At 42.6% G+C, this 17,181-nt stretch overlaps 1 protein-coding gene across 1 annotated transcript in view; it reads left to right on the top strand.

Annotated features, from left to right (window-relative positions):
• Positions 1–17,181, top strand: part of ERICH2 (glutamate rich 2) — a 46,448-nt gene that overhangs the window by 26,380 nt on the left and 2,887 nt on the right. The window contains exons 10-12 of the mRNA XM_019554273.1: positions 2,067–2,251; positions 7,558–7,615; positions 11,466–11,537. Coding sequence (XP_019409818.1) covers positions 2,067–2,251; positions 7,558–7,615; positions 11,466–11,537 — 315 coding nt within the window. The remainder of the gene's footprint in view (positions 1–2,066; positions 2,252–7,557; positions 7,616–11,465; positions 11,538–17,181) is intronic.

Raw genomic sequence — 17,181 nt, 5'->3', positions numbered from 1 at the left:
TGTGTGTGTGTGTGTGTGTGTGTGTGTGTGTGTGTGTGTGTGTGTGTGTGTGTGTGTGTGTGTGTACAGTGACAGATTGGCTAAAGAAGTTGACATATTGTGAGCAAGCACAGTTCAACTTTTCCTGCATAACTCTTCCAGTAGCTTTTCAGTCCTGACCAGCAGTTACTACAACATTGTTAAGGAGAAACTGTAAACAGGACTTTACAGACATTGTGTTGTGATTCAGTCATGTGAATAAATGTCCCCTAAAGACGCCGTTGAGAGCAGGAAGCTGATTCTCTTTGTACCCAAAAACTGATTTTTAAACTCAAAAGTCTCCTGAGCAGTGTGTTCATGTCAATGTATTGTTCAGTGTATTTATAGGAACATTTAATTAAACATCTTCCATAGTAAATTTCTTCTTCTGCAGTCATTTTCTTCTAATTGAACATTCATGTTGGTGTGTCTATGCATCTGTGTATTCAAACACAGTTCTTATTTCATTCTTACCATGAACCACACACACTTTGAGCCAGTAGATCATTTTATTAACTGAACATTCTGATGCCTCCTTTGGGGAAAAGAGATATCATCTCATACAGTTTGTTCTGTAATGGACTGCTCTGTTTTACTCCTGCAAGAAGAACAGTTTCATCTTCAGTAGTGAAAACCCCATCCAGGCCAGTTGTTTAGTAGGATTGCTCTTTTTCACCTTGATGAAGGACATTTATCAAATCAGCCTACCAGCACACTCTTCTTCATCATCATTTGGTCCTACTAATGCTTTATGGTATTTAAAAATGATAGGCAAGATTGCTGTATTTTAAAGTGATTTTCTTTTCTGTTAGGCAAATCCAAAGAAATGTTCATTTACACTCAGCATGTGTTGTTAAGTATTACTCATACAAATCATGGCAGCAGAAAATAGGATCAAACTCGTACAAATCATGGCAGTGTCACATTCTCAAAGTGTGTGCATTTGTAAATATTATTAGATGAAAGAACCTATCCATGTACTATAATAATTAAGAATTTCACTTCTTAAAAGTCAGGAAGTTCAGAGTTCTGATTCTAAAAGTAACTGTTATATTTCTAATTCTTGCATAGTTTGTCAGATAAAGCAACTATTCCTTAATTCTTTTGAACACTGTTGCTCTAATATAACAACTGCAAGTATAATGTTTAAAATCAAATTTCAGATATGGGGACCAGTATATAATGGGTGCTGACAAAAGTGACATTTGTCATGTGATTGACCCCTTGAAAGCACTCTACAGCCATGCCCTGACAGAAATGCACAGCTGCAGAGTGCTTTAAAAGTGACTGATCATGCAACAAATTTACCCTCATTTAATGGGGGTTCAGATGAAGGTGCTCCAAAATGGAGCACCTTCATTAAATTCTGCCTGATCAGAGCTGGGCTGATGCAGCCCAACCCCACCGCCAGTGCTGTCTGCAGAATGGGAGGCAAGAGAAGTGGGAGATGGAGTTCCAGGCTGGAGTTTGCCCAGCCTGCACTGGAGGCAGAGGGCAGGTGGATTGGTGGGATCCAATCCTCCACCTGTTCCCCTTCCAGCTCAGCTTGGGCAAACACATCCTGGAGTTCACTCCCTGCCCTTCTCCCATCCTGAAGCTGGGAGTAGAGGTTCAGGCCTAAGGAAGAGAGGCTGCAGACATAGCTCCTCCTAGATAGAGCTGCACTTTGGAGCCAATCTCCCACCTTCACCCTTGATCCAACAGTGAATGTCTGTTGAGTTGCTGAGGATCACAAAATCATGGCACTTTCTGTGAACTGGCGAGCTGCATGTCTGTCAGCACCTATATGTTACATCCAAGAGGCTTAAATCTTCCCTAAGAGGGGCACGTACAATTCCAACAGAAATTGCACAAATGTACATGAGGGTGCAAACAGGCTCAGTAATGTATACATGGACTTTTTGTTGTAAGCAGAAAAATAGAAAATATATTAAACTGTATGCAAACATCTGAGCAGTGACCTAATTAGTATTTATGCATTATCTGAGCATACAAAATACTCTTTTTTTGTTGTTGCTGTTGTAAGACTAGAATATTTTGTATTTTAGATGAAAAGGAGAAAAATTCCCGAACTGTAGAAAAGACAGCAAATAGTACTGAACTTCAGCCAAATAGTGTTGATAATCACAATTTTGATAAACTGTCACAAACTACTGGTGATGATGAAAGCAGCAATGAACATAGCGAAAATGAAAATGGGAAAGGAAGTGCACCAATAGAGTTGCTGGGAGAGGTAAATTTCAGATTTTTGTCTTAGTGTAAATAATGTGATGTCAGGGATCCATGTACTCCATTGGGACTAATTCTGGAATGCACAACTCAGTTTTTTGTCAAGAACTTCCCAAGTCTGCAGTTCCAGTGACTTGCATTGCAGTTGTGTTGATTTATAGGATCTTAATACCTTTAATTTGCAGACTCAAACATGCTTGTGATTTTGGCTCATAGCTGAAAATACTCACTGGTGTGCAATTCATCAATGTTTTTTTCAGTACTTATTTTTTATGATAAATCGATATATTTACTGTACTGTATTCTCCAGCTGGCCAAGGTCTGTGGGCTCCAGAAGTTATGATATTATATGGGTGTCCAGCTCAGCATATTTTTTTCCTGCCCCAGGTATGACATCCAAAGAGGGGAACATGCAGTTGGCTTCAGTAGTTCATGTTCTCAGTCCCTTAGGCCCCTGGCTGCTGTTCTGTTCTTTAAGTAGTCTAGCTACTCAGCTTGTACTTCTGGTAATCTCTGCTTTTTGGTTGCAAAGTGGTTTCTAGCTGCAGGTACCACTCTTCTGTAGATGGGTAAAAGGGGTAGGTAGCTGTGTTAATCTAAGTCAAGCAGGAAGCAGGGGAGGGTGGCACCTTAATATAGTGAAGGAAGCATGCATTATTATCCAATTAATTTTCTGTTGTTGAAAAAGATGCAGCCTGAGACAAATTTGTAGGCAAGTCTCAGAAGAGCAGGATGACAAAACACAAAATGCTAGGTACCTGGGTACAGCAAAATAATCAATATTGCAGCAAAACGCAGACTTCTGTGCTAGTTTGAAAAATGCCAGTTTCAGAGCCACATAATCACAAAGTCTTGTCACCCCCAAGTGTGATCACTAGGGCCATTCACACCTCTCAGAGCCACATTCTATTTACATAGTTTAATTATTTTCTCTAGCCCTAAACAAAACTTAAAGTGAATCCTAGAGCACAATTTTGAAGCAAGATACAGCAATAGGATACTTAAGACTGTTCATTAAGTAACAGATTATTAGTAATTTACTGTGGTGAAAACTACTCTTTCATGCATATACCATTCTTGTTTACTCTTTCAAAAACATTTTTAAATGACCTTTATAAAAGATACAATTGGTATTAGCTCTTAATAAGTCTAGCAGCTTTGTATAAATATGTTATATACATTTATAGAATACAGAGTGTATTTGGAGGCATTTCACTTTTTCCCTTCCTATAAGTTTATTTCCAAAACTTGAGTCATAGAGAAATAGGGCTGAAACGGACCGCCAGAGGTAAGCTAGTCCAACCCGCTGCCCAAGGCAGGGTCAGCCCTATCCAAACCATCCCATACAATCCATAGTCTAAACTCTACATAAAACTACTGCCAATCCTGACACTACACAGACCTAACACTCTAACCTGCCACAGGTAAAGCAGCAGAACCAATCTTCTATGAAATGTTGTCAATATATGATCAAGAGATCTGGGGTAGGAGGCTACACCCCTTACTACAGAGGGAGACAAAATCCCCCGCAGTCCATGCCAGTGGGCTTCTACACATGTGCACCGAGTCTGCTGACACACAGAAATTGACACGCTCTAGCAGCCTTGTGTGTCATATGTATCAGCATCACCACACATCTCTGTGTTGACAAAATGGCAGTGGTGCTGTTTGAAATAAAACATGTCCAGTGAGCTTTATTTCAAAGCATCTCACTGCCATTTTTTCAGTGTGGGAGCATGCAGCAATGGTGATATACATGACACGTAGGTGCTTTTAGTTAGCGTGTCTCACTAATTAAAGCGCTCAGAGCCACATCCAGAAGCATGTGTAAAGATGCCCAATCTTATCATGGGGTAAAAATTCCTTCCTGACCTCAGATGCCCAATCTTATCATGGGGTAAAAATTCCTTCCTGACCTTAAGCAGAGGGACAAGACCCTATAGCCAGGAACCTCTGGCTTTGGTCCCAACAGGAGCATTTGGCACACTGCAGTCAGAGTCCCCAGCCTTAGCTGCAGGCCAATACCAAAGGCTTCTAAGGAAGGCCTGACACATGTAGCAGATAAGGGGAAAAGTGGGGGGCAATCAGCAAAGCGCAGTAGCATGGTATATACCCCTAATAGAACCTAGGCATGTGCCTAGATCATCCTCACCCAGTGGCTACCCAACCTCTTTTTCAACACATCCAGTGATGGAGTGTCTACAGCTTCCCTAGGTAGTCTATTCTACTGCCTCACTGTTCTAACAGTAAAGACATTTTTCCACATTTGAAATATGAATATGAAAATGTTTGGTAAGTAGTAGTTGTCATGGTGTTTGAATGAGTAGGCTGTTTGCTCAATATCCAGTCTCTCTTTATTTTTAAAAGTAATTCAGCATTTAACTACTATTCAGTAAAACTTAAGCATGTGCTTATGTTTTCATGATTTAATTTGGTAATTGTGATGTTCATGTGCTTGTACACTTTTGTTTTATTTATAAGGTTTGTATTGTGGAATACATTTTTCTGCAAAATTGTGCATTCAGCTGTGCCCGCCCTCCCCCGCCCCCTCAAAGTGAAACTGTCTATGAAGAAGTTGACAAAGCTGTATTAGGCAGGAGGCAGATCAGTGTGGCACCTTACAAACCAATTTGTTCAGACAGCCATGAGCTTTCATAGGCTGCAGGTTACTTCATCAGATGCTGCCGCTGGAAATTTTACAAAATAGACTGTAGCCTACAAGAGCTCATGCCTTTCTGAACAAGTACAACTATAAACTATAAGGTGTCACATTGCCCTGCCTTTTGCCTAACTTCAGACTGATATCACTAAGTCCATCCCTTTATGCATGGATAAAAGGTATATTAGTTGTTCTTAAATATAAAAAGGTAAGAGATGTAAAAGACTTAAATCTAAATCATATGATGTGAGAAAAACATGGGCAAAACTCAAGAAAAGAAAGTGGAGTGGGATTTTATTGCCTTTTCCATTATAAGAGAAATAAAAGATTCATGGGCCACAAATCCTTAGAACCTACAATGTAATTTATATCTTTACATGGAAAAGACAAAAAGATGGCAATGAAAGATGAAAGGAAACCTTTAAAAGAACTTTTATTATGGCAGGCTAACTGCATTTGCTGACAAAGAAACATAAAGGTCTGGCTCTGCCAATTATGAACTCAGCTCTGAGAATTTAGAGATCTGCCAAGTTTAACAGTTCTCAAACTGTCTACTTCACTTCAAATAAGAGGGAAGTTTTAGCATTCACTGTTAAAATGACAGCCAACAGTTACCAGACAGGGTAACGGATACTCTACTTTCTAAATAAAAAGAGGGAGAAAATAAAGGTATCTTGTATAGTATGATGCATTTTGGCTAATGTTGATTTTTAATGATGATCACAGTATGAGTCATGCTCGCTTATGTTGTTAATTAGTTTTAAATATGGTGCCTTTACTAAAATAAGAAGTTTCTGGTATTGCTCTTAACCTTTGTTTCTCTCTGCTGATAATGCACTTTCCAATTTCAATGAAATGTGTCTCTTGTAGATTTCCAGTTTTTAGTTTAATATGGCCTCTTTAAGTCATTGAGATTTTTGTGGATTTACACTTCAAGAATGTTTGTTTTTCTTATTTTCTAGCATCAAATATTACATTTGAAAGCTTTAGATTTTATCTGAATTGATGTCTGAAGTAAGCACTAACCCAACAAGTGTTATCAGGAATTGATTAAGTCCCCATGTCCTCAAAATGCCATGCTTTCAGGAGGACTTTGTTTGTTTGTTTGTTTGTTTTACACATGCATATATCTTTTCAAGGCTATTAATTATATTCAGTTATGCTGTGACAGCTAATAGGATAGATATGTTGCACTGTTGTAAAGCCTGATATTACTCAGAGGAGTCATTCCACTGAAGCAGTTAAACCACGTACAAAGTTGTGCATATTCGTAAGTTTTACCAGAGTAATGTGCTGTGTGCTTAGGGTTACATAATGGGCACATCTACACGTGCATCTAAGCACGACTAAATTTAATGCGTATTAAGCAATTTTTGGCAGGGGTCTACACATGCAGGGACATGGCACTAAAGTTAGTCCCAAGTCCCTGCAGCCCTGCTATGTGCAGCTGTGGCCACTGGGGGGGGAGCTCCAGCCACATAGCTGCTAGGGAAACCCTGATTTCTGGCCAGCCTCTTCCCTGCCCGGAGCCGTGTGCCCAATGCAAGGGCAGCACATAGCAGCTCCCTCCTTGCCTCCCCATACCAGGGATGCCCCTGCCCCTGCCAGTGATGCCTAGCACCCCACTGCTCCAGCCAGGCCCCTGCCAGTGATGATCGGTGCCCCATGCTCCTGCTGGCCATGGTGCTAGGCCTGCTGTCCCCAGCAGCACCTTCCCCTGCCTGCCCAGGCCGCAGGATAGCCATGCACTCGCCAGTGGGAGCCAGGGCACTAGCTGGGGGAGGCCCTGCCCAACCCCTTCCTCCTGCTCTCCCCACTCCAGCCCACCTGCCCCACCACCCACACACCCCCTACCCATCCCCAGCACCACTCTCAGGACATGCACATGGGTGAAAAAAGTTTTTTTGGGTTTTTTTTATTTTTTTTTTTATTACCCCCACAACACCCACCCACATCCCTCCACTCAACAGAGAGAGCCCCTTCACCACCCTCCCCACCCACCAACAATAAAAAAAAACCTGCTTACAAGTGGGAAACTATATACAAGGGGAAAATGATTTAGCATTTTGAGTCTTCAAGCCCAGAGTAGGGGGCCGTAGCAGGGATCTAGGGGACAGGGCCCTGGGGCAGGTGACCAGCAACCCAGCCCCTGCATGTTTCCTGGGCAGGACAGACCTGGCACTAAAGTTGATGCCGGGTCACATCTACACATGAATTAATGTGCATTAACTAATCATGCCTAAATCTGATACCTGCATTTAGGCGTGATTTGCCCTAGTTAATGCACATTAAGGGTGCGCACATGTAGACGTGCAGCCATAATGCGCATTAGCTTAGGCTAATGCACATTAACGCATCTCCTGTAGACATGCCCAGTTACACAGAAATAGAATCCTCAGCTCCAAGGTGTAATAGGTTGGATAGAGCTTGTGCAGTTTATCATGAGACTAAGAGATGTGGTCTTCCATCCACACTTGGAGCTGTTTAATTCAGTAGAGAAGGACTGTAGTTCATAGCTCTTAGGGAAAATTGTTCAAAGATTTCACAAAAGTGTATTTTTTCTATGCAAATCAACAAATTTGAAACTAATTCTGATTTCCACCTATATTTCTCCTAATTCATCTTCATGCTAAACCATATTTTTCTTTCAGTTCCTGAAAGCAATAATGGATGGAAACTATAGTCTAGCAAAAAAACTTTGTCAAATGAGTAAGTACAACTTTTTTTTCTATCCAATTCATATTATTTCTCCTCATTTCCATTTTCTTAATTGCTGTGAGCAGTGGCGAGGGGTCTACAGCAACCACTCACAGGCACCGCCAATAGTATCAGTGGTGCCTTTTCATAGGCAATGCAGCTCCATACTCAGAGGGTGCACATGCACCTGTATTCACCCCCTATGCATCACCAGTGGCTGAAAGTTTGTGAAAGCTTCCTAAAACACAGAGTTATGGTAGCACTTTTCATATGAGGTCCACCCCCCAAGTATAAATCAGTTCTATCTCAGAGCACAACAGTAGGCTCTTACTGGAAAAAGTCAACAGCATACTGAGTTATACTAACAGGAGTTTAGCTTGTAAATCAAGATACATGATTCTTCCACTATATTCAGCACTGATAACACCTCACCTGGAATACTGTTCAGTTTTGGGCCCCACACATCAAGAAAGATGTGGAAAGGTTAGAAAGAGCCCAGTGAAGAGCTACCAGCATGTTTAGGCGTCTGCAGAGCATGATTTATGAGGAAAGGCTGAACAACTTAGGGTTATTTAGCCTGAGAAGAAAAGCCTAAAAGGGTGTTCAATAGCAGGCTTCAAGTACCTGAGGGGTGGTAATAAAGAGGATGACGATTGACACTTCCACAGGGAATAACGAGGATGCTTTCATGCCCCACTTCAGCTGGGCAACACATGTGCAACAAGCTCTCTGAGTTCCTGGCAGACTGGCCACAATGGCATAGTTGCAGAATCCAAGGGCTGGATCAAGCGGAAGGAGGGGATCGGTTGGGCATTCTTAAAACATGGACCAGAACAGACCTTTGCAGGTCAAATCTGCAAATACCTGAAGTGCAACTGTACAGTAGATTAAGATGGGACTGTTTTCTGTAGCTGTAGGGGACAGGACTAAGAGCAGTGGCCTCAAGCTGAAACAGAGAAAATTTAGGTTGGAGATTTAACTTTGACTATGAGGGTGGTCAAGCATTGGAACAGGCTACCAAGAGAAGTTGTGGAATGTCCATCCCTGAAAATTTTTAAGATCAGTATGGGCAGACACTTTACTTGGGCTGTTTTACTCTAGGATGGCCTGAATAGGGAGTTGGACTGGATGACCTCATGAGGTCCCTTCCAGCTCTACTTCCATATGATCCAGACAGAGTAGGATTATAGAGTTGTTTTAGAGTAGGTAGACTAAGTTATAGAGCTGAAAACATAATGTCAGTGATTCCTTACAAAATGTCTTCTACACTTGTTAATTTTTAACATCAGGGTTTATCCAATGCACTTCTACAGCATTCTCTTCCAAATTTCACATTTGTTAATTTGAGTAGAACTCTCATCTCCTGGGCTCCCTTCTAAATTATCCATTGATATTATCTGCTGACATTAACTCCTTCAATATGTACTTCATCAGGATTTACACAGAAGTCTTCTATTTTTTTTTTACCTCTTTGCTAATCCAATGCAATGCAATGCAAAGAAAATGCAAATGTAGGTTCAACATTTTTATCCATCTCTTCAGGTGGCATAATATTTCTTTGCCATTTCTTTCTGTCTGACTGCTTAATATCTAAAAATGTATACCATCTACTGCAACTATATCAAACTATAGCTTGTGGGATAGTAGTATCAGTTGCTCTCTCCTTGGTTAACTCTGGCTTACAGCAATAGTTTTACAAAATTATTGTCCCCCGGTTAGAATTTTAGAAATCTGAATAGATGGTACTTCAGCCTATTAATTATGTATTGCTGCTATGGTGTGCTGTCTTCTATTTCAGTAGCTCTCCTACAGTCCCTGGCCTAGATTCTTACATAAGTTCCAAACCTTTGTTTCCTTTCATTTAGGGTACTGCATTGTACTTTTTGCTAGTTCTTAGATCCCAGATGGAACAAAGTGTTGCTGCTGATGCTTTCACTAGCATCAGAAGAAGAGAAAAAGGAAGAAAAAAACCAATTAACTAAAATGCTGACTTTATAATATTTGTTTTCCAGTTACGTTCTTTATTCGATTTAGCACACTCCAGTACTTTCTTTTATAGTATTGGTGAAACTTGTCTGATTTGGATGCTTCCATATCACCCACCTGCAAAGGTAACCAGGTTAATTTAATTCAGGGACAGCTTGAGCACTGCTGCTGTTTTCAGCACTTGTATAAAGCAGCACACATGCCACATGTGACATAGACAGCCTCTGTGTGTAGCATGTGGCAAACTGGGAAGGGGACAGGCAGCATAGCAACAGATAGGGCAGGGAGCAGAAAGTAAAGCAGCAAGTAGGGCAGAGAGCACAGGACAGGAAGCAGAAAGCATAGCAGCAGATCAGGCTGGGATCAGAAAACATGATTTGAGTGGTGCTTGGGCTAAGTACAGGCTGTCAAAAAGCCCAAGGCTAAATTGATTCAGTCTTTGCAAGTTCATCTAATATGTAGAGATTAAACTGAGAAATAACTGGACAGACATTTGCTGTTGATTCAGGGAATGCAGCCCAATACGTGCAGTGGCTCAGGCCAAAAGCCAGGGGGCTTTAGAGCACAGCTCTCTGGAACATAGCCAGCATGGGCTGTGTGTTCACTTCCTCTTCCTGCTGTCCCTGAAGTCTCTGGGATTTGCAGTCTAGAATTACAGTAGCAAGACTCTGCAGGGTTGCTCATCACTTTCTCTTCCTGCTTCCAGGTGCCTCTGGGATTTGTAGTCCAGTCACAGCCAGCAATAAGTTTTTAACAGAGCAGCACAGCTCCATACTCGGGGGAAGGAAAGTTTAACTCCCCTCCGTGGCCCCAGACCCCAGCCAGGTTTGCCTGAGGATGGGCAGGCCCTGCCTTCCCCCACTCCCTTACCTCTGAACTCTCCTTCACTGGAGTAGACAGCACAGCACAGCCCAGGGCTGTAAAGCCTGCTGGAATGCTGAGGGACTCTGATTTAACTTGAACCAGGAAGGGGTCTGGGACAGACATTGCATAAACTGGTTTGACCCAAATCAGACAGTTAAGTCTGAAGCTGCATTCACCAGGTTTATCTTAAACCAGTTTCAGCCATTTTGAAACTGTTTTTTGTGAACTGAACTTACGTTTTGTTAAAAGTTTAAACCAATTTCTGATTACTTAAACTGGTTTGTGTGTCCCTAGCCTTGGAGAAGGTGCAGGGCTAAACTGGGCATACCTTCCAGAAAGATTAACCTCTCACTGGTAAAGAGTACTCTAGCCAGTTGTATCAAATACCATCAGTCCTTCTTTTTTTTTCTTTTGTAGTGAAAAATTTGCTCAGTTTCCTGTTTACATGTTTTCTATTTACATTATTTAAGTTTGCATTCAGTAAAGTGCTTAGGTATTTTAGCATGCTAATTTACTATTGAATATGTAGAAATTAGTCTATACTGTCATTATTCGTTCTAGATATTTACATTTTGTATACATTTTTATGTTTTTATATGTTTGTGTTTTTTTCTTAATTTAACTTTGTCTGAATTTCTTAAGCTGGTTTTGTTTGTTTCAATTTAATTATTACTTTTTGTAGCTTTGTATACTCTTAAATTATCAGTATGGTCTGTAAACCTTAATTCTAGCTTACTGTAGTATTTTTATCTTGGAATGTTAATAGAACTAATGAAAAAAATCTTTATTTTCTCTTTAAGTCTTTGAAATCAAAATATTGCATGGTGGCATAAGTGTAGCCATTAACAATATGCCTTTAGATTATTTAGATAAGAATAGATATCCCTGATATGCACTTTTTTATACCTATAGTTACACTTCCATAAGCTATAAGTGGCAGTCTTACAATGAATTGTCTGTTTGTTATGTCACTATATAGACATTAGTAATATATCCTGTTGTCAAATTGCAGTACTGATCTATGAACCAGAAAATACTGAGGCCAAGCAGTTTCTTCCACTGCTTGAAGAAAAACTGCTGATGGGTAAGTTTGAGGGTTGTAACCACTCAGTTTTTGTAAAAGCATTCATGCTTTTCACAAATAAACAATATTTGGGAGTGTAATGCCTACTAGGACCTTACTTATTTTAAAAAATAATCATTTTAAAATCCAAAAAAATGCTTTTACTGTTTTTATATTTAATATGGCTTAAGTATGATGCACTACACAACAAAATCACATAAGCAAACATTTCCTAATTGTTGACGTTCAGTTTTCAAGCACTGATGCTGCCTTTCACCATAAGTTTAGCTGTTCTTGCTATAGGCAGTTGAGTTGGCTTAAACAGAAAGTCATGTTGTCAACAAGTATGAATCATACTTGCCCATAAAATGGATATTTGGCCAGTGATGTTAACCAAAAAGGACAAGATCATTTACCACAGCCTAGGAAAATACAGCATATAATTTGGAGGAAAGGAATTTCAGAAGCATCTTTAACATATGTTTTTACTCTCCCAATTCTGACTTAGTTAGGAATTATACCTGTCCCCCAACATTAGAGCTGCCTTCAGGCCACTTAAACTAACTCACATGAGCTGCTAGTGTTCCCAAGGGGCCAGTGCAATAATTTAATAAGATGTGGCATAGGTAGAGATCTACCTAAATTGAGGAGGTGGCCAGCCAATTTTACGGGGAGATCACGGGGATGGCTGCCATATTCACAGACTGATCCAGTTGGGCCCCACCCCCATGCCTCTAGCTGAGGGGCCCTGAAAGCTCCACTACTTGCCATGGATTGGCTGCAAGGGCTACCTGTTATATGGCCCTGTCCTTCACCACTAATTGGATTCAAGCACTGTCTGTCATGCAGCCCTACCGCTCGCCATGTGACAGGTAGGCCTCTCAATCAATGGCAAGGGTTGGGGGTAGCAGCTATCTTGGGCTGCCCTTTGTGTGGGCAGCCCCTCTCATCCCTTCCCCCAAGTGGGCTGCACAACTGAGCTGCAGCACTGTGAGAACTGCTGGGCCCATATAGATTCATAGATACCAGATCTAGAAGGGACCTCAACAGATCAGAGAGTCTGATCCCCTTCCTAGGCAGGAAAGAGTGTTGGGGTCAGATGAGCACAGCCAGGTGCCTACCCAGCCTTCTCTTAAAGACCCCCAAGGTAGGGGAGAGCACCATCTCCCTCAGGAGCCCGTTCCAAATTTTGGCCACCCTTACCGTGAAGAAGTTTTTCCTCATATCTAGCCTAAATCTGCTGTCAGTTTGTGACCATTGTTCCTTGTTACCCCAAGAGGCGCCCTGGTGAACATAGCATCTCCAATCTCTTGCTACGTTCCCCTAATGAATTTGTAGGCGGCCACAAGATCACCTCTCAGCCTTCTCTTGCACAGACTGAAGATGTCCAGATCCCTCAGTCTCTCCTCATAGGGTTTGTGCTGGAAGCCCCTAACCATACGAGTGGCCCTTCTCTGGACCCTCTTGAGTCTATCAACATCCTTCTTGAAGTATGGCGCCCAAAACTGAACACAGTATGCAGCATTGGTCAGACTGCAGTTGAAGAAGAGGGGAAGTATCACCTCTTTGGTTCTATTTGTCATGCATCTGCTGATGAATGATAAAGTACGGTTAGCTTTGCTGATGATTTTGTCACACTAACAACTCATGTTCATCTTGGAGTCCACTATGACTCCGAGATTCCTTTCCACTTTTGTGCCGCTGAGAGGGTCACTTCCCAGCCAGTAGGTGTGCTGGATATTTTTGCACCCTAGGTGCAGCACTTTGCACTTGTCCTTGTTGTACTGCATCCTATTGTGTACTGCCTCTTTTCTAGCCTGTCCAAGTCTGTCTGCAATCATTCCCTACCCTCTGGAGTGTGCACTTCAACCCACAATTTAGTATCATCCAGAAACTTGGACAGAGTACATGTCACACCCACATCCAAGTCACTGATGAAGATATTGAAGAGTACAGGTCCAAGGACCGAACCCTGCGGGACCCCACTACCCACATCCTTTCAGGTTGCTACTGACCCATCTACTACCACTCTCTGGGTGCAACTATTCAGCCAATTTGCCAGCCACTGGACCATGTAATATCTGTGTCACAGCCTCTTAATTTATTTAAGGGAATGGGATGAAATACTATATTGGAGGCCTTGCTAAAATCCAGGAAAAATGACATCCACCTCTACTCCTGTGTCTAAGCGTTTTGGGACCCTGTCATAAAACAAGACCAGATTGCTCAGGCATGATCTACCTGCTTTGAATCCATGCTGGTTGCCCTGCTGCATTATTTTTCCCGCTGGACTCCCACAAATATGATCCTTCATAATCTTTTCAAAGACTTTTCCAAGGATGGAAGTGAGACTGACTGGCCTATAATTACCCAGGTCCTCCTTTCTCCCCTTCTTGAAAATAGGGACCACATTGGCCCTTTTCCACTCCTCCAGGACTTGACCCAAGCACCATGAGCAGTCAGACAGCTGTGCCAGTGATTCTGCTGTGACACCAGCCAATTCCTTCAGTACTCTCAGATGCAGCTCATCCAGGCCTGCTGACTTAAACGCATCCAGTCTGTCCAAGTGACTTTGCACCAAATCTGCGTCAACAGTTGATGGGCTGGTATCCCTCTGCCCATCTAAGAACCCATTAGGAGACCTATCTTGACCCCCTGTTAAGAACACCGACACAAGTCATTGAATAACTCAGCCTTGTCCCCCCTGTCTGTCACTAATTGCTCAGTGTTCAGGAGGGGTCCTATGCTGCCCTGTGCCTTCTTTTTACCCCCTGCAGACCTAAAAAAAGACTTTTTGTTGTTTGTGTAAAGAAGCATTATACATCTACCCTAATCAAAATGGGATCAAAGGAGGAGAAAGTTGAAGCATTGTGCGTTAGGATACAAAGGTTGTTGGTGGGGGGAAGGGACTTGGTGGGAGGTCTGCTACAGGCCACCACACCAAGAGGAAAAAGCTACGCTTAGAATTCTTGAGGCAGCTCTCAGAGGCCATACAGTCTAGGGATGTGGTTGTCATGGGGGATCTAAACTACCCTGACATCTGCTGGAAGGAGCAGTCAGTCAAATCCAGCTGTTCACGTAGGACCTTCAGCTGGTAGACGGCCCCACTAGGGGGAATGCCTTACTGAACTTAGTGTTGGCTATGGGGGATGACTTGGTAGGGAAGTTACAGATTCATGCTCACCTTGGGAACAGTGACCACTAATCAATCATACACACATACATACAGCATTGGGTAGGTAAGATAACTAGTAGGGTGGAAGTGCTTGACTTTAGGAAGGCTAACTTCACTGTGCTTAGGAGTCTAGTCAATGACGCACTGCAGGATAGGAGTATTAGTGAAATGGGAGTCCAGGAAGGGTGGTTGTTTCTAAAGGAAGTGATCCTTTGGGCACAAAGGGAGACTATCCCAGTATGAGGGGAAAGGAACCTAAAAACTTCCTCGGCTAAACAGGGAAATCCAGGGAAGCCTAAGGGCAAAAAAGAAGGCATACTCTGTCCCTTCTGTACAACCTGTAGCCCTCAATGTGTACCATTCAGTCATGGGTCAGGTCCCACCAGGTTTCTGTTAGCCCTTTAGTGCCACCAACGAGCCCTTTGGTGCCCCACCATTCTTATGCCCAAAGGGCCCCTCAGTACTTACCTGAGATGTACTGTTGTATGTCTCGCAGTTTGTAGGTTCCAGACTCTCTCCATCTCCTGCTTCCCCATTCCCCATCAAATTTAGTTTAAAGCTTCTGGGAAACCAGCATTTTATTTTCAGTAATCTTTTTATTTTTCCCCGTGGATTTCACAGACATTGCCTGCTTTCGTGTGCAATACCAGATTTTGCAATTTCCATACAACTGCAATTTTGGTAGGTCCCTAGGTATAGGGAAACTACAGACAAGCATCCATGTTCCCCTTTTATAACTGTTGGATTGGCTTCAGGGGAGAGGAAAAATATTTGAGCTGTTACACAAACTTTATTTTTCTGGAGGGTCCCCTGTATTGGAGTGATCCTCTCCAAGCTAGCCACACCAGTTTTAGATCTAATTTATGCCAATATTAAATGCAAAGCGTTTATATATTTCAGTCCTGAGCCAACCTGATAATATTTCAGGATCTGAGCCAACCTGACAATTTAACCTTGTAATTTACCACCTCAAGTAATTGACTGCCTTATCAGTCAGCAATTCATATTAGAATATAGTGTATTTCAGAATAAGGCTGCCAAGTTTAAGAACTTAATACATGCTATTATATTTTTCTTTGGCCCCTGGCATGCATTTATTTAATAGCACAATGGACCTTGGCAAGTAGACTAAGTTATAGTAGTAGTAATGGCACAATTAGGATCCAATCCTCAATTTCAACACTCCTGCCGTGCACATGTGGCATGGTAGGAAGTGTGAATGATGGAATCAGGGATTAGATCCCAATCACACCATCATTACTTGCTAGTGCAGGGAGAACCCAGAATTATGATCCTGAGTTCCCCTTGCACCAGCAAGTTGAAAGAAGAGTGCCTGCAAGTCTAGGCTCATGATGATGCTGCCCCCAGCCCAGTCTTACTGATTGGATAGGGGATGGGTGTGTTCCAGGCTCTGGGGCTGCCCCATGCTGTATCTCTGCACACAGCTGAATGTTGGAACCTGTCATGAGTCAGCACCAACCTGCCACACATTCAGTGGAAGGCATGATACAAACAAGCTACAAAGATGTTACCCATTATATATGAAATATCTTTGTGGCTCATTTGCTACATCGCCACACCATAAATTGGCTTTAACTCATGGCCAAGTTACTGTTTATGGTATGTGCCACGGGTCCATCCCCGGGCCTATCTAGCGTAGGCCTGACCCTCTGTCTCTGGGCTACCTACCCACCTATCTCACCTGCCACACCTTGGAACAATAATTATGAGGTTACTCAGGTGGGAGGTTGCCCATTTACTACCCCAATGCTAGGGGTCATTATCCACCACTCCAAACCTCCCCTCAATGGTGGCCCATGCCTCACAGATGGTATGTAAGTGTTGACCTGTGCCCCCCTAGTCCTGGGGTCTGATCACCCCCTGTCGCTGCACCCTCCTGGCACTGGAGTTTTGCACAGTAGTGTGCCCCAATGAGGCCTCCTCCTCCCCAGATAGCCTCAACCGGGTCCACCAGATAAAACAATAACATAAATATAAGCCCCTGGGCTATAACGTAATACAAGTCATACGGGCCACACTCTGGCTCCTTAAAACCCCCAAACTGCTCCTCGCACATTGAGCACCCCCCCCGGCTCTGGGTACCTTGTAGACTCCTAGAGCCTCATTAGCCACAGCATTCCTGGGTACTTCTGCCATGCAGGAGCTCTCTTCCTTGGCCACTTGCCGGAGACCTCCTCCTGCTAGTATCAGCCCTGGAGTTTAGATGTGCCCAGAGGCCTATCCCCTTCCTGTCAGCTGACCAGCTTGGGTGGTTGGGCCATTAAACCCTACCTTCCTGGTGCTTGTTCATGTAGACTTCTTAAAGGAGCAGCCCTGCCTCTTAGTAACAGGGCTAGAGTTCCCTGTTACATGGTGCAGTTAACATCTTAATCGCATCTTAAATGTAATGTGTGCCAGAGCACTTTGTTTTAAATTGGCCCTAAAATTGGGGCATTCAAGTTCCAAAACTCTGCTTAAGTCTTTTCTTTC

Source organism: Crocodylus porosus, unplaced genomic scaffold, assembly GCF_001723895.1.
Source record: "Crocodylus porosus isolate Cpor-Errol unplaced genomic scaffold, CroPor_comp1, whole genome shotgun sequence".
NCBI classification, from domain to species: domain Eukaryota; kingdom Metazoa; phylum Chordata; order Crocodylia; family Crocodylidae; genus Crocodylus; species Crocodylus porosus.
The sequence above is the reverse complement of the archived record's forward strand: the minus strand, read 5'-3'. Positions and strand labels throughout refer to the sequence as shown.